Source organism: Sparus aurata, chromosome 3, assembly GCF_900880675.1.
Source record: "Sparus aurata chromosome 3, fSpaAur1.1, whole genome shotgun sequence".
NCBI classification, from domain to species: domain Eukaryota; kingdom Metazoa; phylum Chordata; class Actinopteri; order Spariformes; family Sparidae; genus Sparus; species Sparus aurata.
Window position 1 is genome coordinate 2,916,441 of NC_044189.1, and position 25,922 is coordinate 2,942,362.

At 43.0% G+C, this 25,922-nt stretch overlaps 4 gene segments (V, D, J or C); 2 read left to right on the forward strand and 2 right to left on the reverse strand.

Annotated features, from left to right (window-relative positions):
• Positions 1-3,782: 3,782 nt before the first annotated feature.
• Positions 3,783-4,273, reverse strand: LOC115579246 (Ig kappa chain V region 3381-like). The segment is given in 2 exon segments: positions 3,783-4,114; positions 4,222-4,273. Coding segments are annotated over 2 exon segments (384 nt in total).
• An 8,516-nt stretch (positions 4,274-12,789) lies between these two features.
• On the reverse strand, positions 12,790-13,280 carry LOC115579247 (Ig kappa chain V region 3381-like). The segment is given in 2 exon segments: positions 12,790-13,121; positions 13,229-13,280. Coding segments are annotated over 2 exon segments (384 nt in total).
• Positions 13,281-13,986: 706 nt separating this feature from the next.
• Positions 13,987-15,397, forward strand: LOC115579532 (Ig kappa-b4 chain C region-like). The segment is given in 2 exon segments: positions 13,987-14,023; positions 14,896-15,397. A coding segment is annotated over 1 exon segment (267 nt).
• A 5,816-nt stretch (positions 15,398-21,213) lies between these two features.
• LOC115579248 (Ig kappa-b4 chain C region-like) lies at positions 21,214-22,568 on the forward strand (the record flags this gene model as incomplete). The annotated part of the segment is given in 2 exon segments: positions 21,214-21,367; positions 22,240-22,568. Coding segments are annotated over 2 exon segments (483 nt in total), but the record flags the coding sequence as incomplete, so codon positions are not given.
• Between the last annotated feature and the right edge of the window lie 3,354 nt (positions 22,569-25,922).

A 25,922-nucleotide genomic window follows, 5' to 3' on the forward strand; every position in this document is an offset into this window, starting at 1 on the left:
CGGAGCTTTATACACTCCTGCAGAAGAGGATGGAAAAGTTGTTGAGGATCTCACATCTCTTGCTCATGAAACTCGTAGCAGAAATTTTAGACATGTGGGCAGGTCCAGAACACATAGAAGTCTTTATCAGTTACAGTTGGACAGATGTCTTTGTCTCAAGTCCATGTAGTAACATTTCAGTGACTGAGTAACTCCCTCTACAGAAGAGGTTCATGTGATACGATTGAAAGCGTTGCCACAGTTAATCTCCTCACCACTAAGTGTTCACATCAGTCTTCCCTTCTGGGTTCAGTGTTTGTGGACACATTTCTCTTGCATATCCCAACAGGCTGCATATTTATCAGTTTTCCCAGGTGCCTTTTCAAACTGAAACAAACTCAAGAGATCAGGAACATCACTGTAATTCTATAACAGCAGCTAGGTCTTGATTTACCTCAACAAACAGGTAACAGGCTTCTGGAGATGGGATGGTATTTCTACATTCTTCTGTCAAATGAGGGAATTTGCTTGTATCAAGCATGAATCCTATTAGCCATGTGTGGAACTGGGTCCTCTTTCATTTGCTTCATGGTGAGAAGCTGTGATGCAGGAATAAACTTGTTTTCTTCCAGCTGCAGCAGTCAGTTCAGTTTCTGTTCAGTCTGACTGAGGGAGGTTTTTGTATGACGGTTTTTCACTGTGTGAACACCCACTGACTGTTGGGATAGTGAAGACTCTGACAGTAGTAAACTGCTGCATCTTCAGCCTGAACTCCACTGATGGTCAGAGTGAAGGCAGAGTTTGATCTGGATCTGGAATCCCTGATGCCCGAGTGCTAGCTCTGTAAATTAGGATTTTAGGAGTTTCCCCATCTCTCTGTTGGTACCAGGCTAAATAGTGGTATGGGTCGTAAGTACTATAAAAAACATCCTGACTGGTCCTACAGTTGATGGTGACGGAGCCTCCCAGAGCAGAGCTCACTGCTCCAGGCTGAGTCACTGTGATCTGACCTCTGGACTCTGAGGACACAGAGACAAAAACATAAAGCAGCGTCATGGTTTTGTGGGCTTCATTTCAGAGGGACAGATGTTGATAGAGGAGAGGAGTTTGATTCTCTGGACTTTACCTGTGAAGCAGCAGCAGAGGAGAGTCCAGATGAGGACGCAGATCAAAGTCATGTTTTTGATGAGGAGGATTTCTGTGTCTTCTGTTGTCATGAAGGACAGCTGTCAGTCATCCAGTGTTCAACTCTCAGGACTATAAACTCTCCCAGAGCACTGGAGCATGGTGCTGCTGATGCAAAGTGGCTCTCTATGGAAATGCTTCAGTTATGTCAACCTGGACCCTCCCATGAGCTTTGTCTAACACATCCAAGAGATACCAGGCTGCAGAAGTCGGGGATGCACTTATGGAGGTGATTGACAATGCTGTAGATCCAGCCACAGGGTTCTCCCCAGAAATTGTTATTATAGCGGCGCACCGTCTGTCCGGGGGGGGGGGGGGACCGCTCGTCAACGTCAGTCGGGTGGGGGAGACACGGACGTACGGACAGCCGGTCATCAACTCCGTCAGCCGGGGGACGGACGGACGCTCATCGCCGTCAGCCGGGAGCTCCTAGCCGTCAACCGGGGGATGGCGGACGGACGGACAGACGGACGCTCGACACTGTCACGCGCGGAGTATAGCGGCGCTGACCGAGCGGTATAGCGGCGCAGCGCCGCTGTTCCACCGTCTGGGGAGAACCCTGAGCCATAAAAATGGAGGCACAATCTTTGGCTGAAGAGGTTGGATTTTACCGCTTCTCAGTCTGTACTGTAGTGTGGCATGACATCCTGACCAAAATTCAAAATTCAGCAAATTATTACAATCAGAGACAATGCAAATGGATCCAGTCAACCTTCTGAGGAAAACTGAAGTGTCAGCTAAAAAAATGTGTGAGAAGATGAATGTGGAAGCTGTTCTTAAGCAGTAGAGGTTGCGAACAATGAAGAGACAATTCTCCTATGAGGCTCCTGACCAGGAAATGACAGATGCACTGAGGAAAATGGAAATCTACTTTTTCAAAGTGGTGGAGGATGTCTCCATTGTGTCACTACAGGAAAGATTTAAGACTTTGGGTGAAGTTGAGAAGAACTTTGGTGTACCTGTCAACTTCCCTGCCCTACCCATGGAGGAGATAAGAAAACACTGTGAAACACTCAGCAACACACTAAGCTGTAATGGGCAGTCAGACCTGGACTAGAAGGAACTGGCACAGGAACTGCAGACTTTCCCAGAATTGCCAAAAGGTAAAATGATGACTATTGAACTTCTCAGCTTCTTACAGGAGAAGAAACTGAAGGAAATGTATCCAAATGTGTGGGTGCTGTCACCATTCCAGTGCCAGTTGCTGCTGCAGAGAGGAGCTTCACCAAATTGAAGCTCATCAAAACACACCTGAGATCCGCCATGTCTCAGAAGCATTTAAATGGACTTACACTGATGAGCATAAACCGTGAGGTGTCTAGGCAAGTGTCATTTAATGACACAATAAATGCCTTTGCTGCAAGGAAGTTCAGGTGTGTAGAATTTAGTTGAAATGTAGTTGAAACACATGCTGGAAAGAGTGACTTGAAAGTTCATTGTTGTTCAAATAAAACTGTTGTGAGTGTTCAGTTGGTTCAGATGTTTGTTTTTCTTTTGGGGGGGGGGGGGGGGATTATCTCGCCCAGGGTACCAAATGGGCTAGAGCCGGCCCTGGTGCCAGGAGAACTATTTCCTATTAATTCTTAAATAGCATCTGGTCTTCATTTTCCTCATCTAGCATGATTATCACAAGGAATTATTTGTTGGGAGTTGGTTTTTCTTGTCCTCAAATCAAGGGACCACGAACATTGCTGTCATTCTATAAGAGCAGCTGGGTCTTGATTTACCTCAGCTAGACTGGTAACAGGCTTTTAGAGATGGGCCAGTATTTCTGAATTCCTCTGTGCAATAAGGGTATTTGGTCATATGTAACCTGAAACCTATTGTTTTCAATCTACTTCCCTGTGCTTGAAAAGTTCTCATACATCATAATGCATGTAAAAATCTGCTCTTCTATAATCAGCTGAAGTACATGAAGTAGGTCTAAAATTGTACGACTAGTCCAGACCCACAATATGTTGATCAGAATTTATCATACTTTTCAATTTATTGCGATTCAAGTCATTGCTGACTATTTGCAATTGCTGTCTGGGGGCCTTTAAATCTCAAGCAGGGTTTTTCTGTCCTCTAGCAATTGATGGTGGAGTTAATCAGGACACTCCTGACCATTCACCGTTGCTGACTAAAACCAATTTGTTAAGCATTTTAAAGTTTTGGTGACATTCTTTCTAGTATGTTTCATCACATCGCAGATTATAGCATTTCTGTTCAAATATTCATGGCTTGTTTCATTCCTGCTTGGTTAGTGAGCCTGCTTGGGTGAAGTACTGCCTGTGTTTTTTGGGATGCCTGGCCCTCTTATTTGTGGAGGAATTATCTCCTTAATTAGGACAGATGTTCCTTTATTACAAAATCTCCCTGCAGAGTTGATGCACCAAATACTGTTTGTCACGACTTCATCAGCACATAACATCTGTTAATCTTTAGTCTGTAATAACCTTTTATGTTTACTTAATTCACCTGTCTGTACAGATTGACTGTACTCTGTGTGTGTGTGTGTGTGTGTGTGTGTGTGTGTCCTCAGTGAAGTGTATCAGTCTCTGCAGTAGCTTCCAGCTGCAGCAGTCAGTTCAGTTTCTGTTCAGTCTGACTGAGGGAGGTTTTTGTACGACGGTTTTTCACTGTGTGAACACCCACTGACTGTTGATGTTATGTTCAACCTGACAGTAGTAAACTGCTGCATCTTCAGCCTGAACTCCACTGATGGTTAGAGTGAAGGCAGAGTTTGATCCACTGCTTGTAAAACGACCTGGAATCCCTGATGCTCGAGTGCTAGCATCATAAATGAGAAGTTTAGGAGTTTCTCCATCTCTCTGTTGGTACCAGGCTAACAGGCGGTAGCCGTTATGAACATAAACACTCTGACTGATCCTACAGTTGATGGTGACGGAGCCTCCCAGAGCAGAGCTCACTGCTCCAGGCTGAGTCACTGTGATCTGACCTCTGGACTCTGAGGACACAGAGACAAAAACATAAAGCAGCGTCATGGTTTTGTGGGCTTCATTTCAGAGGGACGGATGTTGATAGAGGAGAGGAGTTTGATTCTCTGGACTTTACCTGTGAAGCAGCAGCAGAGGAGAGTCCAGATGAGGACGCAGATCAAAGTCATGTTTTTGATGAGGAGGATTTCTGTGTCTTCTGTTGTCATGAAGGACAGCTGTCAGTCATCCAGTGTTCAACTCTCAGGACTATAAACTCTCCCAGAGCACTGTAGCATGGTGCTCCTGATGCAAAGTGGCTCTCTATGGAAATGACAGATTTCTTTGTCTCAAGTCCATGCAATAAAATTTTGGCCACTGGGCAACTAACTCAACTGAAGAGTATCATGTCATCTTTAAAGGCACTGCATTTGTTTAATTCCTCACCACTTAATGTTCTCATTACATTAGTCTTTTCTTCTGGGTTCACACGTCTTTTGGATTGGCCGTATATTTATCAGTTCTCAGAGGCACGTTTTTAAATTAAACATTGTCCTCATAGTACGAGGGTCTACCTGTGCCAGGAGAAAGTGTTTCCAGTAAAGTCTATGTGGCGCGGCTAAGGCTCTCTATGTGAATCTTAGGTTGCTCAACAACGTCACTTTGGGAATTACACCCAAGGAATTATTTAACAGCTATCAAAAACATAGGTTCGTTCCACTCAACAGACAAGACACGTGGTTCCCAGTTTACAAAAATACTTTACTGATACAATGTATATATATTTTGACAAAAATTGCCATTCATGCCAATTAATGAAAACGGAGCCTAGGGGCTGAGGCCTACTGGTGGGGAAAGAGCTAGTGAAGGGGAAGGGGACTCAACAAAAATATCTTAAAGAAAAAGCGTTCACCCAGGGTTCACTTAGAATGGCTAAGCTATATTAACTGAGGCTTTTGAGAGCTAAATTTAAGGTAGCATACCTTTTTTCAGAGTCAACCCTGCACAGGGAGAGGGAGGGAGAGAGAGCAGTGAACATCTACCTGTGACCACACTAACATAGCTGCAGGATAGCATTCGGTGTAACGCAGAGAGAGAGGACACTTACCACCGCCCAAGAGAACCAGGCATCAAACGGAGTACAGAGCACTCGATCGCTGCTCTGCAGTGAAAACACACAGGCTTTAAGCATGAGGACACCGAGCGATACGTGAATGAAGCAGCAGCAGGAGCAGCAGCAGGAGCAGCAGCAGCGCGGAGCATTACCTGCACGGGCAAACACCTCTGTCCTGGAAGTGAGCGTCATTCGGAGCACAAGAAGGAGGGCCCTACTTATTGTAGGAACACCAGCCCTTATGTCTCCATCACGAGGCTCTGCTTCCTTTCCCCGTCCTCTGACCTCTGACCTCTCAACCACAAGACAAGATTAACTTAACAAACAAAGCCTATATGATTGACTGAATATTCCCTTCTTCTCCCCCCTCACAAAGAAGATGAACTCCTTCTTCCTCAGGCCAAACTATGGCCTCTTCTCCCTATAGAGTAGGACGATGTGTTGCTCTCTTGCTATAAACAGATCATCGGAGACCTTCTATTACTAATTTAACAACTAAACACAATAGAGTCCTTTCTCTCTTCACATCAGATGACAGAAAGTGGGGGTAGATGTTGGTTGGGGTAGAGATCTCTCTCTCTCCTCTCTGCTTCTCTCTTTTGGGTCCTGACTTCAGTCATGACTTGGAGTCTTCTTCTCCGGGCTCTCTTGCCCCCCTGTTTCTGCTTCTGACTTCTTCTCCTTCTCTCTTTTCTTCTCTTCACTTCTTTATTTTTCATTCTTCATTTTTATTTTTAAAGTAATCTTTACTTTTATTTTTGCAACAAGCTCTAAGAAAGCGAATTGAATAACTACTTTAAGTGCTTTACTTTTATCCAAGTTTTTAATAGAACAAATTCTTTTCTTTTTGATTTGATTTTAATATAACGTTAAAGTATCACCGCCTGATCCAGAAGAAGTTGAATTAGTGAAAGGATCAGAACTTGACAACCACCTTGAAACATCAAGAAAAATTCTTTTTCAAGACTGTGATCATCTGATAGGAACGTTGCAGTCCATCGTCTGCCTCAGAAGCCGTGCAAGGAGTCTCCAACAAAAGAGACTTTGTGTGTTCCCAGCCGAGATCGACTCTGCACCCAGCGCTCCCAAGGCGGAAACCCCGCTGGGCCTCCGGACCAAGAGTTCCTCAACAGAGTACCGGCCTTCCCTCTGGCTACTGGACCGATGCGCCCTGCCGTGGTCAAACCCAGAACTCTCAAAGAGACCAAGCTTCAGTGCCTCCTGACGCCCAGACAAAACAGGCTGAACGTCTTCATACAACTGGATCCACACACGTGAGAATGAGTGGTGTCTAAAGTTCTGACTTCTGTCTCAGGTTCTAACTTCTGTCTAAAGTTCTAACATCTATCTTATGAACTTAAGAAAGTTGAGGTTAGGGTCTTGTTAGTATTAAAAGATTACTCCCGTAATATTTAATATATAAAAACCTGACTCTTTAACTTTACCATCTGCCGACGGTCACGTAACTTTATTACTTTGCTTATTACAATCTTTACCTTGTGTGTTATATGTTGTTTGTCTAAAATGTGTGTGTTTAGTCAATAAACATATATAATCATTTGTTTTGTCTGGAACTTAATTTTAATGTGGAGAACCGATGGATACGTGCAACGAATTCACTGCTTCAGAATATTGAGATTGAGTAAATTGATTTGAAATTGTCGGCACCAAAAAAAAAAAAGGTCACACACCCTGATATTTTGTTGGACCGCCTTTAGCTTTGATTACGGCACACATTCGCTGTGGCATTGTTTCGATATGCTTCTGCAATGTCACAAGATTGATTTCTGACCAGTGTTGCATTAATTTTCACCAAGATCTTATTGATGATGGAAGAGTCAGATCACTGCGCAAAGCCTTCTCCAGCACACTCCAAAGATTATCAATGGGGTAAAGGTCTGGACTCTGTATTGGCCAATTCATATGTCTCACGCTCTCTGAACCACTCTTTGAGCTAGATGAATCCTGGCATTGTCATCTTGGAATATATGCCTGTGCCATCAGGGAAGAAAATATCCATTGATGGAATAACCTGGTCATTCACTATATTCAGGTAGTCAGCTGACCTCATTCTTTGGGCACATAATGTTGCTGAACCTAGACCTGACCAACTGCAACAACCCCAGATCATAACACTGCCCCCACCGGCTGGTACAGTAGGCACTAGGCATGATGGGTGCATCACTTCATCTGCCTCTCTTCTTACACTGATACACCCATCACTCTTGTAGGAACACAAGCCTTTGCCTCTGCATCTTAAAGTGGTCTCATTTCGGCCATGATTACCTTGAACCCAAATCGACTCCTTTTTCCAGCATATGGGACTGAAAGCCCCCATATCCTGGCCTGGCAAATTCCTCTCCTCTTCACAGAGTGGGAAGATGTTGTTTACCTTGCTATAAACAGATCACCAGAGATCTACTTTTGTAATTTACAACGACTAAGCACATCTGGTCTGTTCCTCTTCCTCCAAAGAAGATGAACCCCTGTTCCTCAGGTCAAACAAGGTCAAGCCCGATAGAGTTTTCTTTGGTCACACCAAAAGGAAGAAGGACTGGTTTCTAACATAGATGTGGTGATTTAAGATGTTTTACTAAGCTACATTTCTCTGCCTCTGGAACATTCTCCAGTGGGGGAAGGCTTAATGGGAAACCTAATCTGTGTGTTCTTCTCCTCACATGTCCAACTGTTATTTACGACCGTTGTTGTTCCTGGGTCTGACATTCCAGTTGCTGTCTTCTGTACTCACCCAAATTCAAATACGTCCTAAATAACTGATAAACTACGATTCCAACTTCTTAATTTTAGCAGATTCCAAAAATAGTGTAAGAAGGTCATTCAACAGATCTTTCTTATGTTATTGTCAAGTCAAATGAAGTTTATTACTCAATAAGTTTGAGGTTAACAGAACCCCCCCCCCCCCCCCCCCTTTGTCGATGGAGGAGAGATTTGAAGATCATCATTCCTTGTGTAATACTTGTATTATTTACCAGTTAAATGTCTGATATGTTTTGTTAAAGATAGAACTACAAGGAATATGTATAAGTCCTTGGTTCTACTGTGTATTGTATACTTTATTGTCATATGTTGTATACTTAAGTGCTTCATGTCTTAATCAGGTTATAATTCTCTTGAATGACAAATGATCATTATCATGTTGCATCTTTTCACGAAGACAAAAATTCGACTTTTAAGATGGTGAAGTTTTGGGAAGGTTAACACATGATTTCAAAACATTAAATCCAATAGTATAGTTAGATTAACATTTTGAGAGCCTCAACTCAGATCCCAGGAGGTGTGACACTGTCAGCCGGCCCCTGCTGCAGGTCATAAACAGACCCCTCTGCTCTGCTCTCCCTCTTCTTGCTCTCTCTTCTTCTCTGGACACGCTTCTCTCCCTGTCCTCTTCTCCCCCCGCTTCTTCTCCTTCTCTTCTCTTCTCTTCTTTGTTTTTCATTTTTATTTTTATTTTTATTTTTAAAAGTAATCTTTACTTTATTTTTGCAACAAGCTCTAAGACAAGCAAATTGAATCCCTACTTTAAGTATTTTACTTTTATTCAAGTTTTTTATAGAACAAATTCTTTTCTTTTTTGATTTTATACTGTTAAAGTATCACCGCCTGATTCAGAAGAAGTTGAATTAGTTTCAGAATCAGAACTTGAGTACCACTATTTGAAACCACCAACAAAAGTATTTTTCAAGACTGTGATCATCTGATGAAGAACGTTGCAAGCCTTGCAAAGAGTCCAACGAAAGAGACTTTGTGTGCTCCCAGCCGAGACCGACTCTGCCCCCAGCGCTCCCAAGGCGGAAACCCCCGCTGGGCCTTCGGACCAAGGGTTCCTCAACAGAGTACCGGCCTTCCCTCTGGCTACTGGACCGACGCGCCGTGCCGTAGTCCAACCCAGAACTCTCTAGAACACCAAACTTCAGTGCCTCCTGACTCCCAGACAAAACCGGCTGAACGTCTTCATGCAGCTGGATCCACACACGTGAGAATGAGTGGTGTCTAAAGTTCTGACTTCTGTCTAAGTTCTAACTTCTATCTTATGAACTTAAGAGAATTAAGATTAGGGTCTCGTAGTTTTAAAAATTACTCCTGTAATATTTAATATATATATAACCCGACCCTTTAACTTTACCATCTACCGACGGTCACACGACTTTATTACTTTCCTAATTACAGTCTTTACATTTTCTGTTATCTGTTGTTTGTCTAAAATTTTCATGTCTTTTATTTTACCCAAATTATTTTGTCAATAAACATATAATCGTTTGTCTTTGTCTGGAACTTAATTTTAATATGGAGAACCGATGGATACGTGCAAAGAATTCACTACTTCAGAATATTGAGACTGAATAAATTGATTTTGAATAGACTCTAACTGTCCAAGCCAACTGGTACAGTTAGATGTTTGGAATAATGCCCTCTGGATTATTCCAATAACTAAACACGGAGGTGGTGCCCCTTTAACGAGTGTAATATTAATTGCCAGTGATTAATAATCATATATATATATGTCAAAGTAGTGTGTGAGCAGTGTCTCCTACATTATATATTTATGGTGCTGCCCATGTCAGGCCCACATAGTATCCTACATTATTATTATGGTGCCGCCGTGTGAGGCCACCCCAAAACCACGGTTCTCTGCATTAAATTAACTACAGACAAACATCGGTTGTAATAATCAAAACCCAAGCTGTTTTAATATCATCTGACTGTCCACCGAGTAATTAGTGTGATACTTAACTTTATATTATATTCTTGACTGCACACACCTTGAATTGTGCATGAGCCTAAATCTTCGCTGAGCTTTAAAAGTTGCTTAAGATAAAATGAATGTGTATGAATGTTGTATTGTAACCAGATCTGTGAGCGATAAGAAAGCCTTCCAACATCGCTTATGTTGGAATGAGTGTGCCCAGGTCCTGCGTGCAGTCCTTATTCAGTGCAACAGGAGGTAGTAAATGCATAAATAAATACATAAGTAAAAACTACTGTATGCATATTAATGCTAAAAACACCTAGGAGACACACCCATGCATACATCCACATTTACGTTTAAAAATTGCACCTAACCATTTTGACAAAGGTAAGTGGTCAGAACCATGCTTTAGTAGCACTATTCAATGCACTTATGGCTGTTGGATGAAAACTGTTTTGTAGTCTGTTTGTTCTTGTTTTCATGGACCTGTATCTCCTGCCTGACAGCAGTAGTTTGAACAGTGTGTGACCGGGGTGTGATGAGTCCTGTATGATGGTTGAGAGCCTGGAAACCACACACACAGACAGTATGACCGGATGCTCTCAATTGATCAGCGTTAGAAGGACACCAGCAGTTTTTGGGGGATGTTGTTCCTCCTGAGAATTCTCAGGAAGTAAAGTCTCTGCTGGGCCTTCTTCACTAGCTCAGTGGTGTGGACGCTCCAGGTCAGGTCCTCCATGATGTTGACTCCCAGGAAGCAGAAGTCGGAGCCCCTCTCCACACAGGTCCCGCCTATGAGCAGCGGCTGGATGTCCGTTTTCTTCCTCCTGAAGTCCACGATGAGCTCCTTGGTCTTTGATGTGTTGAGGAGCAAGTTGTTAACTCTGCACCACTCCACCAATCGCTCCACCTCGTTTCTGTAGTCGGACTTGTCCACCCTCAAGATGAGCTCCACTACTGTGGTGTCATCTGCATATTTGTCGAAGGTGTTGCTGTGGTGGGCGGGGGTGCAGTCAGGGGTGTAGAGGGTGTAGAGCAGGGGACTCAGCACGCAGCCCTGGGGAGAGTCAGTGCTGAGGCTGAGGGCCGTGGATGTACGGGGGCACACTCTTACCCTCTGAGTGTCAGAAAGTCCTTAATCCAGAGGCAGGTGGAGTATGGTATTCCAATATCAGACAGTGTGGACAGCAGTCTATGGGGAAGGATGGTGTTAAAAGCAGAGCTTAAGTTTTTGAAGAGCAGCCTAGCATAACTCCCCTGCTGCTCCAGTTGGGACAATGCAGCATGGAGGGTTGTGGCCACGGCATCCTCAGTAGATCTGTTAGCCCTGTAGGCAAACTGGTGTGAATCAAAGGTGGGAGAGTGGAATGACATGTTGTGACTACGGACCAGTTCCTCAAAGCACTTCATCACCACAGGGGTGAGTGCTACTGGCCGGTAGTTTTTGAGAGTGGTGATGTTCGTTATTTTTGGGCAGGGGGACTATGGTAGAGGACTTGAGGCAGGATGGGACAGTGAACTGGGAGAGTGACTGGTTGAAGAGCTTAGTAAAGATCCCCACCAGCTGGTCCGCACAGTCCTTCAGCACGCGTCCACAGACGCCATCAGGTCCGGTCGCCTTCCTCAGGTTGACTGCCCGCAACGTAGGAGCATGGTGCTGCTGATGCAAAGTGGCTCTCTATGGAAATGCTTCAGTTATGTCAACCTGGACCCTCCCTATGAGTTTTGTCTCATACATCCAAGAATAAACCTACAGGTGGGTGGTATTCAGCAAAAGTAGATATAATTCAGAGAGGTCAGGAATATCTTAATTCATAACTTGCATTAGGATTCACTACCATATAAAATATCACATTTCCTGTGCTCTTAGTTTGGACTGAGCTGAAGTTTGAACTGTAGCTGTCCACATCATGTTGTTGCTGTTGCCAAACCATTTCCTGCACTACTGGTTCTTGGTTCAGAGTTTCCAAGGTGCTTTTCCAAACTGAACAATTGTCTTTATTGTACCAGTGTCTAGCTGCGGCAGGGGAAGTCTTTTCCTGTAAATTTGAGTTTCCTCATCTAACTCAAGGGATGAGGAACATTGCTGTAATTCTATAACATTCTTGATTTACCTCAGCTAGACAGGTAACACTCTTTTAGAGATGGGCCAATATTTCTAAATTCCTCTGTACAATAATGGTCATTGGTCATATGTAACATGAAGCCAATTGTATTCAATCAACTCCTCTTTGCTTGGTAAGTTCTTGTACATATTGATGCATGTAAACATCTGCTGTTCTATCATCAGCTATACTACATGAAGTAGGTCAAAAATTGGACGAATAATCTAAACCTTCACTATGTTGATCAGAATGTATCATATTGACTAATGTATTACTATTCAAGTCATTGCTGACCATTTGCCATTGCTGTCTGAGGCATTTAAATGTCTAGCAGGTACATTGTCTTCAAGCTGTTGCCAGCTGAGATATTCAGGTCACAGCTGACCATGATATATTAAATGTTAAAGTCTTTAAATATCAGGCAGGTCATTTCTGTCCTCTAGCTAGTGATGGTGAAGTTATTCAGGTCACTCCTGACTATTCACTATTGCTGGCTAAAACCTACTGGCTAAGCATTTTAAAGTTTTGGTGTCATGCTTTCTACTATGTTTCATATCATAGCAGATTATGGCATTTCTGCTCAAATATTATATTTGGTGGATAACGAGTGTCAGTGATAATAGTTTGTGTGTGTGTGTGTGTGTGTGTGTGTGTGTGTGTGTGTGTGTGTGTGTGTTTGTCCTCAGTGAAGTGTATCAGTCTCTGCAGTAGCTTCCAGCTGCAGCAGTCAGTTCAGTTTCTGTTCTGTCTGGCTGAGGGAGGTTTTTGTACGACAGGTTTTCACTGTGTGAACGAATACTGACTGTTGATGTAGTGATGACCCTGACAGTAGTAAACTGCTGCATCTTCAGTCTGAACTCCACTGATGGTCAGAGTGAAGGCAGAGTTTGATCCACTGCCTGTAAAACGACCTGGAATCCCTGATGCTCGAGTGCTAGCAACGTAAATGAGAAGTTTAGGAGTTTCTCCATCTCTCTTTTGGTACCAGGCTAAAAAGTGGGTGCTGCCAGAAGAATAAACCCTCTGACTGGTCCTACAGTTGATGGTGACGGAGCCTCCCAGAGCAGAGCTCACTGCTCCAGGCTGAGTCACTGTGATCTGACCTCTGGACTCTGAGGACACAGAGACAAAAACATAAAGCAGCGTCATGGTTTTGTGGGCTTCATTTCAGAGGGACGGATGTTGATAGAGGAGAGGAGTTTGATTCTCTGGACTTTACCTGTGAAGCAGCAGCAGAGGAGAGTCCAGATGAGGACGCAGATCAAAGTCATGTTTTTGATGAGGAGGATTTCTGTGTCTTCTGTTGTCATGAAGGACAGCTGTCAGTCATCCAGTGTTCAACTCTCAGGACTATAAACTCTCCCAGAGCACTGGAGCATGGTGCTGCTGATGCAAAGTGGCTCTCTATGGAAATGCTCTGACTGACTCCAACAGGGACTTGGATTACTCTCATCATGCTGGTTATCAATGGATCAATCACTGTATCAGATTATTGATTAGGAATGTGTCAGAGCTCATCTGTATGTGTCTTTGGTTTGAGGTTGCTGGTCAACTTTTCTTCAGTATTTTGTGAAATCCTCGTAATTAACTGCCACACAACTCAACATCATTGTTGACAGAATTATTGGAAATTGTTTGTTTTTTTGAAATGATAATCTACAATGAACACTTGTTCATGATCATTAGTTATTATTAGCAGGAGTTATTAAAAAGCTTTTATTTTGATATGTTTTAATTAAATTACTTTGAAAGAAGACTTAATTTAGCTTGTAGAAGTTTGACATTCCACAAGAAAAACATTAAATACATATTCATACATTTAGAGTCTGTATTTAACACTTAAACCATTATAATCAGCCACTATAACATAAACTGGGAACGTGTTTGTTGAGTGTGTTTGTGTCAAAGTCAGAGAGCCGTGTCTCTCTACAGTCAGAGGTTTTTGTACGGCAGCTCAATGAGTTTGTATCACTGTGGTGGACGTTCGGTGGAGGAACCAGACTGAATGTTAACTGTAAGTACATTTGACTCCTTTAATAACACAAATGTTGTATATTTTCTATGTGAACTTCATGGCTGTAGACTTTATAGCAATACTTTACCTGATATTTGAAATGTGATATATTTAGAATAATTCTCGAAGGCTTCACAGTGTCATTAACTAGACTGAAATCCACTCCTCTCAAACTTTATTCTTGACTTTCAAGATCATGATACATTTTTTGTAGAAAACGACTCAACATTACTCTGTATGAAGAAAATATGTTTCAAAGGTTAAGTTGAAATATTCTGACTCAATAATTCTGTCAATAACATTTGGTTCAGTGTTTAATGTGCATGTGTATTACACCATGTTTCTCCAAGACAACCTATTCTAAAGTCAGTCCACAATTTTCTTCATGAGTTTACAAAAGTAGTTGAGTAGTTAACAGAATGAATCTGAATGTTTCAGTAATGAAGCCTGACTGTTCAGTGATGATTTCTGCTGACATGAAGAGAACAAACACATTTGATCATTTATGAGGTTTTGGCTCGAGACAAGAAATATTTAAGAGAGTTAAAACACTAAAAGTCTCACAATCTTCATCGTGTGTTTCACCATGAACCTCTGAATGTTAAGTTCATTAATTATAAACTATGCACTAGATTTACAGCGTGCCATTTTTAATGTTTTATCTTTAGTACTGAAACCTGTCTGTTGTCATGGTTCAGCAGTGATGCCTGTCTGTTGCCATGGTTACTGAGCTCAGAGAGGGAAGTGAAACATTCAAGATCAGTTTCATCCAATCTGAGGAAGACCAACATAACTAGAAGCTCCTCTGCTGCAGCCAACAGGATGGAGTTTAGTTGAGCTCATATAAACTTTATGAATCTCTCTCTCTGCAGTGGGTCGAGTCGTCCCCACCCTGACGGTGCTGCCCCCCTCCAGTGAGGAGCTGCAGCAGGGGAAGGCCACACTCATGTGTCTGGCCAACAAGGGCTTCCCCTCAGACTGGAGTCTGTCCTGGAAGGTGGACGGCAGCAGCAGCAGCAGCAGCAGCAGCAGCTGGGAGCAGAGCAGGAGCCCCGGGGTGCTGGAGAAGGACGGCCGCTACAGCTGGAGCAGCACCCTGAGGCTCCCTGCAGACCAGTGGGGGAAGGTGGGCTCTGTGACCTGTGAGGCCACCCAGGGCTCCCAGACTCCAGTCTCAGAGACACTGAGGAGAGACCAGTGTTCCCAGTCCTGACCTGACTCACTGGGACTCTGCTGCTGGTTTTACTCTCATACTGCTCTCAGCTCTCTCTCTGTTCTCTCTTTCTCTCAACATGTTTCAACATTAATGTGTTCTTGCTTCTGTTTCTACATTTTACAACAATAAAGATTTCATTACCTTTATTATAAATGTGACGTGTCCTTGATTAATGCACACAGTCACATCAGAACAGAAAACATTTTTCCCAGATTAATATGATTGAGATTAATGGTTTTAAGACGGATGATTTTTATTGGATAGTCCTTTCTGTTTGATGTATTCTCATTAATTTTGCAAACAATACAATTTTTTAGTAACTTTTTTTAAGTCACTTGTTATAGAATAGAATATAATAGAATAGAATAGAATAGAAAGCCTTTATTGTCATTGTACATCGAGTATACAACGGAATTTAGGAGTGCTTCTCCTATCAGTGCATCGATAAAAGGGTAAAAAAAAAGAGACATAAATAAATAGCAAATAAATAAGACAGTGTACAGGCATACATTCAGTCATCCAGTCACACGTGTCGGGTGATAATGTCATGTGTTAGGAGTTAAAGTTGAGGGATCTGATAGCCCAGGGATAGAAACTGTTCTTGAGTCTATTAGTCCTGCATTCTAGGCACCTGTACCTCCTGCCAGAGGGCAGGATGTTGAACAGGTGTCGTCCAGGGTGTGAGGGTTTTCCTCGCCCTGCTGAGACACCGTGCGCTGGCGATGTCTTCCAGGGAGGGCAGGGGACAGCCGATGATTTTTTGGGCAGTTTTTATGACCCTCTGTAGTTGTTTCTTGTCTGCCACTGAGCAGCTGGTGTACCATGCTGTGATGCAGTACGTCAGGATGCTCTCTATGGTGGTACGGTAGAAGGCCACCAGCAGCTTCTCCTCCAGGCAGTTCCTCTTTAACACTCTTAGGAAGTGCAGTCTCTGCTGGGCCTTTTTCACCACCGCTCTTGTGTTGGCAGTCCAGGAGAGATCCTCTGTGATGTGGGTCCCCAGGAACTGAAAGGAGGACACCTGCTGGACACAGTCCCAATTTATGTAGAGTGGCGTCGGATCCTCTCTGTGCTTCCTGAAATCAATGATAATTTCCTTGGTTTTACTGGTGTTTAGCAATAGATTGTGCTTATTACACCACTCTGCCAGCTTTTTGACCTCGTCCCTGTATGCTGTCTCGTCCCCACCAGTGATAAGGCCGATGACTGTGGTATCATCAGCAAATTTAATGATGGAGTTGGAGGGGAGGACGGGTGTGCAGTCATGGGTGTATAGGGCATACAGGAGAGGACTCAGCACGCAACCCTGAGGGGAGCCAGTGTTGAGGGTCAGGGTGGAGGAGCAGAGGGAGCCCACTTTGACTGTTTGCAGGCGGTTGGTGAGGAAATCCATGATCCAGGCACAGGTTGAGGTGGGGAGGTCTAAGTCAGTCAGCTTGTCAACCAGGATGTCAGGAATGATCGTATTGAAGGCTGAGCTGTAGTCTATAAAGAGCAACTCCCTGAGTTCTCGAGGTGGCTGAGTGCTATGTGAAGGGCAGTAGTGATGGCGTCCTCTGTGGATCTGTTTGTTCTATAAGCAAACTGATGTGTATCCAGATTTAGAGGGAGGCAGGCCTCGGTGTGGTGCAGGATGAGTCTCTCAAAGCGTTTCATGAATACTGATGTCAAAGCAATGGGTCTGTAGTCATTGTGGCAGTTTGGGGCAGGCTTCTTTGGGACAGCAATTATGGAGGCTGACTTCAGGCAGGGGGGGATGGTGGCTTGTGTTAGTAAGAGGTTGAATATCCTGGTTAGGACTCCCACTAACTGGTCAGCACAAGCACGAAGTACTTTACCAAGTACACCATCCGGTCCAGCGGCTTTACATGGATTCACAGCCTTCAGCACCTTCCTCACTTGATGTTCCTGGAGAGTGAGTGTGTTGTGGCTGGAGGTCTGTGGTGGCCACGCAGCTGTGCGTGGTCTCGTTACCTCAAAGTGAGCAAAGAAATGATTAAGTTCCTCTGCCAGCGAGGCGTCAGCGATGGTGGTAGCAGGTGTGTTGCCTTTGTAGTTGGTGATGTTCTGAAGTCCCTGCCACACCAGCTGTGAGTTGTTGTTGGCATCACCGCGGGAAGTGGGGGTGCTGGGGGTGCTGCAGCAGCCCCTAGTGGCGAGAGGGTAATTTTTAAAAAATGTATTAAAAATATTTTTGCACAATTTATAAATTCATTATGAATATTTTGGGAAATGATTTTGACACACATAAGCTATTACATGTATTTTGGATTTTAATTTATTTATTTTTAGGTCTAATCAACACTGGTTCACGGAAGTTATGTTGTCAACGTCAGGCAGGCTAGTGGTCGGCCGCCGAGTAAAGAGGTTTCCCGCTCACTCCATGCAGCATACATCCATGGCAGCAGCAGACTAGTAAATGTACATAGTCTATTGACAGAAACGAGGAGGAAACAAAGCACAGAAACGCATTTCGGATTTTTTGGGAAAACCAGCACCAGTGAAGAAGAACCCTAGTACCGCAACCACGACAACGGAGAGCAGCTGGAGTGAGGAGACTGTCCGCCTGCCTCTGCCTGCAGTTGCACCGACAGCCCCAGCACCTGCAACCCAACCTCGCGTGATTGGACAAAAGTTAACGCAGACCGCCTTGAACTCCAGCTCAAAATGCTTGGGCCAAGCATCGCCAAGCAGCTTGCCAATGTCACAAAAGACAGAGGGTCTAAGTGTGTCACAGTCCAAGATGTAGCATCATGTTTGACAAAGCTCCAGCCACAAACAAGAGCCATGTTTTTAGAGACAGAAAAACTGATTGAGTTATGCCTGTGCCTATCCATGTCCGTGGCCTCATCCGAGCGCACCTTCTCCACGACCCCAGAGCGCACCTCGACATTTTGACACCTGTAACCAGGGCACCCTGCCTGCAGCTCAAAGTAAGAGCATGATGCCGCCGCGCACCTTCACATATTCATGCAGTTTAACGTCACACTAGAGTATTTTTGCAAGGCGGTGGGGATGGAGATGGAGAGTGTTGTTTTGATCGTGTGTTCTGTGCGTAATGGATGTAGAGACCTGTTAAATAACATTTAAATAGTCGGAGATGATTTCCTTGTGGTGTGTGAAAAAAGGTTTGAGATGGAGTCGGAAAGTGTTATTTTGTGCGTGTGATCTTTGCGTAATGGATGTGGAGAGATTTTCAATAACATGCTTAAATAGTTAGAGATTATTTCCTTGTGGTGTGCGTAAAAGGATTTTGGAGCTAATAGAGTGCGTGTGACATAAACATGGATGGTGCAGTGACCCAGGTTCATGCCAGCTGACCAAATCTATGTAGCGTTATTGTGAAGTTTGATTAATAGCGCATATTCATTTGAGAACTGTTGATGTCTGTGTGTTACAGACCCTGGCTGTGTGCACTGAAGTGTATATGACAATAAAGTAGTGAATCTCAATCTGTTTATTGGTTTTTCGTCCAAAAAAACAATTTTTTCACAGCACCCCCTGTTCAAAATTACTTTCAGCGGCCCTGATTGTTGGTGAGATGGTCTTCCACTTTCCTCTTATAGGCCTCCTTTGCAGTTATGATGCCTCTCCGCAGCTCTGCTCTTGCCACGCAGTACTGGTCCCTGTCACCTGACTTGTAGGCTGAGTTTCGGGCACTCAGAAGTGACCGAACCTCCGTGGACATCCAGGGTTTTTGGTTGGGATAAACCGCGATGCGTTTATCCCCTGTGACGTTGTCAGTACAGTTCTTAATGTAGAACAGGACAGTGACTCCTTCTCTTTCTCCAGATTGATCACAGTTTGAAAGTGTAATATGTTTCACTTGCAGTAATCTTTCTCTCTTTCTTTCAACATGATTCAACACTGAAGTGTTCTTGCTTCTGATTTAATATTTTACAACAATAAAATATTTTCTCATGTCAATTATAAACATCACGTGTTCCTTAACATATATGATGCATTCCTAACAGTAATCTTATTTCTGCAAAGGAGTCAAAACAGTGATAAAGTCATATTTTCAAATTCTGTTTTAATGGTTTTAAGACTGTGGATAATTTTCCATATCGTTTTAACTTTTATCTGTTCAGTTAAAATGGGTGATATATACATATGTACACCATTATTGAATGATGGATTACAAAGCTGTTTATCCTCAATGGTGAAATGATTTTGTTCCTGGAAACTATTCTTAACATCTACATTTTAAAGGTTAAATCATGAAAAGGAGTTTTGAGTAGAAATATAAATCAGAGTATCATCTGTGTAAAGTGATAACTCCATCACTTTCTTCAGATTCATCAAAGATTGAAAGTGTATTTATGTATCTTGCGGTAAAGCTGATATTCTCTTAATGTTAAAAAAATAAAGGCCAACTGATCAACTCACTGATGTTCATGCATATTATTACAAGAATAACTCGTGTTGATGTCTTCATTTAAAACAATAGATCATTTATATCCTCACAGTTCTTCTGAGCAGCATTTTGTAATGTTAGATCATCAGGAAAACTGATGAGAATATGTGATGCAGGTTAAGTCTGATAGTTGTTTCAGTGCAGCCTGACAGTGTTTAGCTGTGGTATCCTGAGGCAGGTACTTTTTACTGATTTGTTTAATGAAGTAAATGTCAGAGAAAGTTATCACAGCTGCTTTGTGTCTTTTTCATTGGACAGTAATAGATACTATTGTCATTCAAATGTATTTCAAGCTTTAAGTGAACTGTTGTTGTCAAAGGTTTATGATGCTTTAAAACATTATGATTTTTTTTTGTAATTTGTGTGTGTGTGTGTGTGTGTGTGTGTGTCCTCAGTGAAGTGTATCAGTCTCTGCAGTAGCTTCCAGCTGCAGCAGTCAGTTCAGTTTCTGTTCAGTCTGACTGAGGGAGGTTTTTGTACGACGGTTTTTCACTGTGTGAACGAATACTGACTGTTGATTTCATGATAACTCTGACAGTAGTAAACTGCTGCATCTTCAGCCTGAACTCCACTGATGGTCAGAGTGAAGGCAGAGTTTGATCCACTGCCTGTAAAACGACCTGGAATCCCTGATGCTCGACTGCTAGCATAGTAAATGAGAAGTTTAGGAGTTTCTCCATCTTTTTTTTGGTACCAGGCTAAACAGTGGGTGCTGCCAGAAGAATAAACCCTCTGACTGGTCCTACAGCTGATGGTGACGGAGCCTCCCAGAGCAGAGCTCACTGCTCCAGGCTGAGTCACTGTGATCTGACCTCTGGACTCTGAGGACACAGAGACAAAAACATAAAGCAGCGTCATGGTTTTGTGGGCTTCATTTCAGAGGGACGGATGTTGATAGAGGAGAGGAGTTTGATTCTCTGGACTTTACCTGTGAAGCAGCAGCAGAGGAGAGTCCAGATGAGGACGCAGATCAAAGTCATGTTTTTGATGAGGAGGATTTCTGTGTCTTCTGTTGTCATGAAGGACAGCTGTCAGTCATCCAGTGTTCAACTCTCAGGACTATAAACTCTCCCAGAGCACTGGAGCATGGTGCTGCTGATGCAAAGTGGCTCTCTATGGAAATGCTCTGACTGACTCCAACAGGGACTTGGATTACTCATCATGCTGGTTATCAATGGATCAATCACTGTATCAGATTATTGATTAGGAATGTGTCAGAGCTCATTTGTATGTTTCTTTGGTTTGAGGTTGATGGTCAACTTTTCTGAGTATTTTGTGAAATCCTCGTAATTTACTACCACACAACTCAACATCATTGTTGACAGAATTATTGGAAATTGTTTGTTTTAAATCATGATCTACAATGAACACATGTTTCTGATAATTAGTTTCAATTAGGTGTTATTAAAATGCTTTTATTTGAAATGTTTGAATTCAAAGACAAATTAATTTAGCTTGTAGAAGTTTGACATTCCATAATAAAAATATTAAATACATATTCATACATTTACAGTCTGTGTTTAACACTTAAACCATTATAATCAGCCACTATAACATAAACTGGGTAAACTGGGAACGTGTTTGTTGAGTGTGTTAGTGTCAAAGTCAGAGAGCCGTGTCTCTCTACAGTCAGAGGTTTTTGTACGGCGGCTCAATGAGTTTGTATCACTGTGGTGGACGTTCGGTGGAGGAACTAGACTGAATGTTAACTGTAAGTGCATTTGACTCCTTTAATAACACAAATGTTGTATATTTTCTATGTGAACTTCATGGCTGTAGACCCTATAGCAATACTCTATCTGATATTTGAAATGTGATATATTTAGAATAATTCTTGAAGGCTTCACAGTGTCATTAACTAGACTGAAATCCACTCCTCTCAAACTTTATCTGTAATTTTCAAAATTCTGACACATTTTTAGTAGAAAACGACTCAACATTACTCTGTCTGAAAAAAATATGTTTAAAATGTTAAGTTTAAATATTCTGACTCAATAATTCTGTCAGTAACATTTGGTTCAGGGTTTAATGTGCATGTGTATTACACCATGTTTCTCCCAGACAAACTATTTCAAAGTCAGTCCACAATTTTCTTCATGAGTTTTAAAAAGTAGTTGAGTATTTAACAGAATGAATCTGAATGTTTCAGTAATGAAGCCTGACTGTTCAGTGATGATTTCTGCTGACATGAAGAGAACAAACACATTTGATCATTTATGAGGTTTTGGCTCGAGACTAGAAATATTTAAGAGAGTTAAAACACTAAAAGTCTCACAATCTTCATCGTGTGTTTCACCATGAACCTCTGAATGTTAAGTTTATTAATTATAAAGTATGCACTAGATTTACAGTGTGCCAGTTTTAACTTTTTATCTTTAGTACTGAAACCTGTCTGTCGTCATGGTTCAGCAGTGATGCCTGTCTGTTGCCATGGTTACTGAGCTCAGAGAGGGAAGTGAAACATTCAAGATCAGTTTCATCCAATCTGAGGAAGACCAACAGAACTAGAAGCTCCTCTGCTGCAGCCAACAGGATGGAGTTTAGTTGAGCTCATATAAACTTTATGAATCTCTCTCTCTGCAGTGGGTCGAGTCGTCCCCACCCTGACGGTGCTGCCCCCCTCCAATGAGGAGCTGCAGCAGGGGAAGGCCACGCTCATGTGTCTGGCCAACAAGGGCTTCCCCTCAGACTGGAGTCTGTCCTGGAAGGTGGACGGCAGCAGCAGCAGCAGCAGCAGCAGCAGCTGGGAGCAGAGCAGGAGCCCCGGGGTGCTGGAGAAGGACGGCCGCTACAGCTGGAGCAGCACCCTGAGGCTCCCTGCAGACCAGTGGAGGAAGGTGGGCTCTGTGACCTGTGAGGCCACCCAGGGCTCCCAGACTCCAGTCTCAGAGACACTGAGGAGAGACCAGTGTTCCCAGTCCTGACCTGACTCACTGGGACTCTGCTGCTGGTTTTACTCTCATACTGCTCTCAGCTCTCTCTCTGTTCTCTCTTTCTCTCAACATGTTTCAACATTAATGTCTTCTTGCTTCTGTTTCAACATTTTACAACAATAAAGATTTCATTACCTGTATTATAAATGTGACATGTCTTTGTACTTCTTTCATCATATATGATATATGAGATTTTTTGTTTAATGTACTCTTGTTAATTTTTGTAACATTACAGTTTTTTAGTATTTTTTTTCAAGTCACTTGTTATCATAATCATCTTGCCTTTAAGAAGATAAATTTGTTCTTGAAATTATTGTCATTTTCTGAATAAAAACATCTTAATAAAATAACAACAATTCAGCAATAGGAATATAAATCAGAGTATCATCTGCTTAAAGTGATATCTCCTTCTCTTTCTCCAGATTGATCCCAGTTTGAAAGTTTGTGTAGCTTTCTCAAAACATGTCTAAACATTACTGTGTTCTTTCTATCAACATATATGATATATGATGAACATTTGTCAGATTAAAGCACACAGTCACTCAGATGACAATTCCATTATTTCCTGATCACTTTTTCTTTGTTTTAATTTTTCCGTAGTCTTTCTACTTTGATCTATATGAATTTATTTCAACATTTTAAGCACCAATTTAATATGATTTTTGGTTCATGGACCTTCAAAAATGATTCAAAATGTCGTCTGTCTAATATTAATTAATTCAAAGAGAAATTGAAGTTTTGTGTCCTTGAAGGGATGTGCACCAGACTGACATGAAAACCATCACATTATGGATTGTAATGACTGTTTATGTCATTGAGTCAATTATTTCACTTTTTAGAATAGAATAGAAAAGAATAGAAAAGAATATCTTTATAGTCGTTGTAACAGGTACAACAAAATTAAGGGCAGTCCTTATTCAGTGCAACAGGAGGTAGTAAATGCATAAGTAAGTACATGAATAAAAACTACTGTATGCATATTAATGCTAAAAACACATATGAGACACACCCCTACATACATCCACATTTACATTTAAAAATTGCACATAGCCCTTTTGACAAAGGTAAGTGGTGAGAACCATGCTTTAGTAGCACTATTCAATGCACTTATGGCTGATGGATGAAAATTGTTTTGTGGTCTGTTTGTTCTTGTTTTCATGGACCTGTATCTCCTGCCTGACAGCAGCAGTTTGAACAGTGTGTGACCGGGAAGTGATGAGTCCTGTACGATGGTTTTGACCTTTTTGAGGCAGCGGGAACTGTGAAGTTCTTCCAGACAGGGGAGAGGGCAGCCAATGATTTTCTGTGCTGCCTTTGTGACCCCCTGGAGCTTTTTCCTCTGTGCCACAGTGCAGCTTGAAAACCACACACAGAGACAGTATGACTGGATGCTCTCAATTGAGCCGCGGTAGAAGGACACCAGCATTTTTTGGGGGATGTTGTTCCTCCTGAGAACTCTCCGGAAGTAAAGTCTCTGCTGGGCCTTCTTCACTAGCTCAGTGGTGTGGACAATCCAGGTCAGGTCCTCCATAATGTTGACTCCCGGGAAGTGGAAGAGCTTCAAAGTCGGACTGAGTCAACATCAGTGCGACGTTTGAGCGGTGGAGACAACTGGGGCATGTGAAGGGCTTGAAAAGTGATGCAGCTTCTCTCTTTCTGTTGGACAGGTAATTATTTGTTTTGTTTCAGGGGAATTTGTTATTTTCATGAAATATGTGAGGTTTGGCAACTTGGCTACATTTGTAGCTCGTATTAGCCCAATGCTAACGTTAGCTTCTTTGAGTGTTGTTTTTAGCCATGACAATGGCTAATGAGTCGGCCCAGTTTCCACTGGATACGGTCCGCTGCGTTGCGGCTCCGATCCGGTTTTGCTCGCCTTCTGGCAGTCCCTACAGGTTGCGGTTTGAGTCTGCCACGGGGCAGTACAATAGACAGCTGGCCTCACGATGTGTGCTGGTGTCAACACAGAGTGTTTTATTTTGAAAAGTAACAGGATGTAGTTTGTTATTACTGCGCTTGACTTCTTGTCTGCTCCGCGCTAAATTCAGCTGAATTGCCGCGTCTTGATCCGGCATCTCCTTCTCCCTGCTGAGTCCCACTGCCAGATGCGCGTTCAAGTTTGTGGGGGAGTGGCTTTGGACGGAGCACTGATGGGGGGGGGGGCTGGAACTTAGAGGAGGTGCCACTTTCAAATCTTGCTGGCTCTCTTGCTAGCTCTCCAGGATTGTAGACCCTAGCTTTAACTCTGCACCACTCCGCCAATCGCTCCACCTTGTTTCTGTAGTTGGACTCGTCCACCCTAGAGATGAGCCCCACTGCTGTGGTGTCATCTGCATATTTGTCAAAGGTGTTGCTGGGATCTGTTAGCCCTGTAGGCAAACTGGTATGAATCAAAGGTGGGAGGGTGGAATGACATGATGAGTGCTACTGGCCGGTAGTTTTTGAGAGTGGTGATGTTTGTTTTCTTGGGCAGGGGGACTTTGGTAGAGGACTTGAGGCAGGATGAGACAGTGAACTGGGAGTGTGACTGGTTGAAGATCTTAGTAAAGACCCCCACCAGCTGGTCCGCACCTTCAGCAAGTGTCCGCAGACGACGTCAGGTCCGGCCACCTTACTTGGGTTGACTGCCCCCAACGTAGGCCTCACCTCATGCTACTCTACCGTGATGATGGTGTCGCTGTGGGCTGCTGGATGTGGCGTGGCTGCCTCTGGTGGCTTAACCTCGAAACGGGCAAAGAGGTGTTTCAGCTCCTCCACCAGTGAGGCATCCCCTTCAGCAGTCCCAAGGTTGATCCTGTAGTTGGTGATGTGCTGGATTCCCTGCCACACCTGCCTGCTGTTGTTGCTGTCCAGGTGGTCCTTGATCCTCCTCCTGTAGTCCGACTTGGCCTTTCGGATGCCCCTCTTCAGATTGGTACGTGCTGCGCTATAGAGAGCCCCGTCACCTGATCTGAAGGCGATTTTCCTCTCCTTTAGCAGCTGCTGGACCTCCTGAGTCATCCAGGGCTTCTGGTTTGAGTAGACCCGGATGCGTTTTTCTACTGTGACAATGTCTATGCAGTTTTTAATGTAACACAGAACACTGTCTGTAAACATATCCAGGTCTGGATGTTTTAATGTGCGTTGACATTGTTTGAGATGAAGATATACCATTTTGTCTTTTGTCCTTTTCTTTGATCATAGCTGACATAGAAATGTTCTTTACTGAACATCATTTAAGTTATTTAAGATAATATCAGTTGTGATTTCTGGATAACAGCTTCTTTTGGGCCAACCTTGATCAGGATTGTTTCTGATGCTGCTCTGTGTCTTCATGTTGTCTTAAATTTAAGA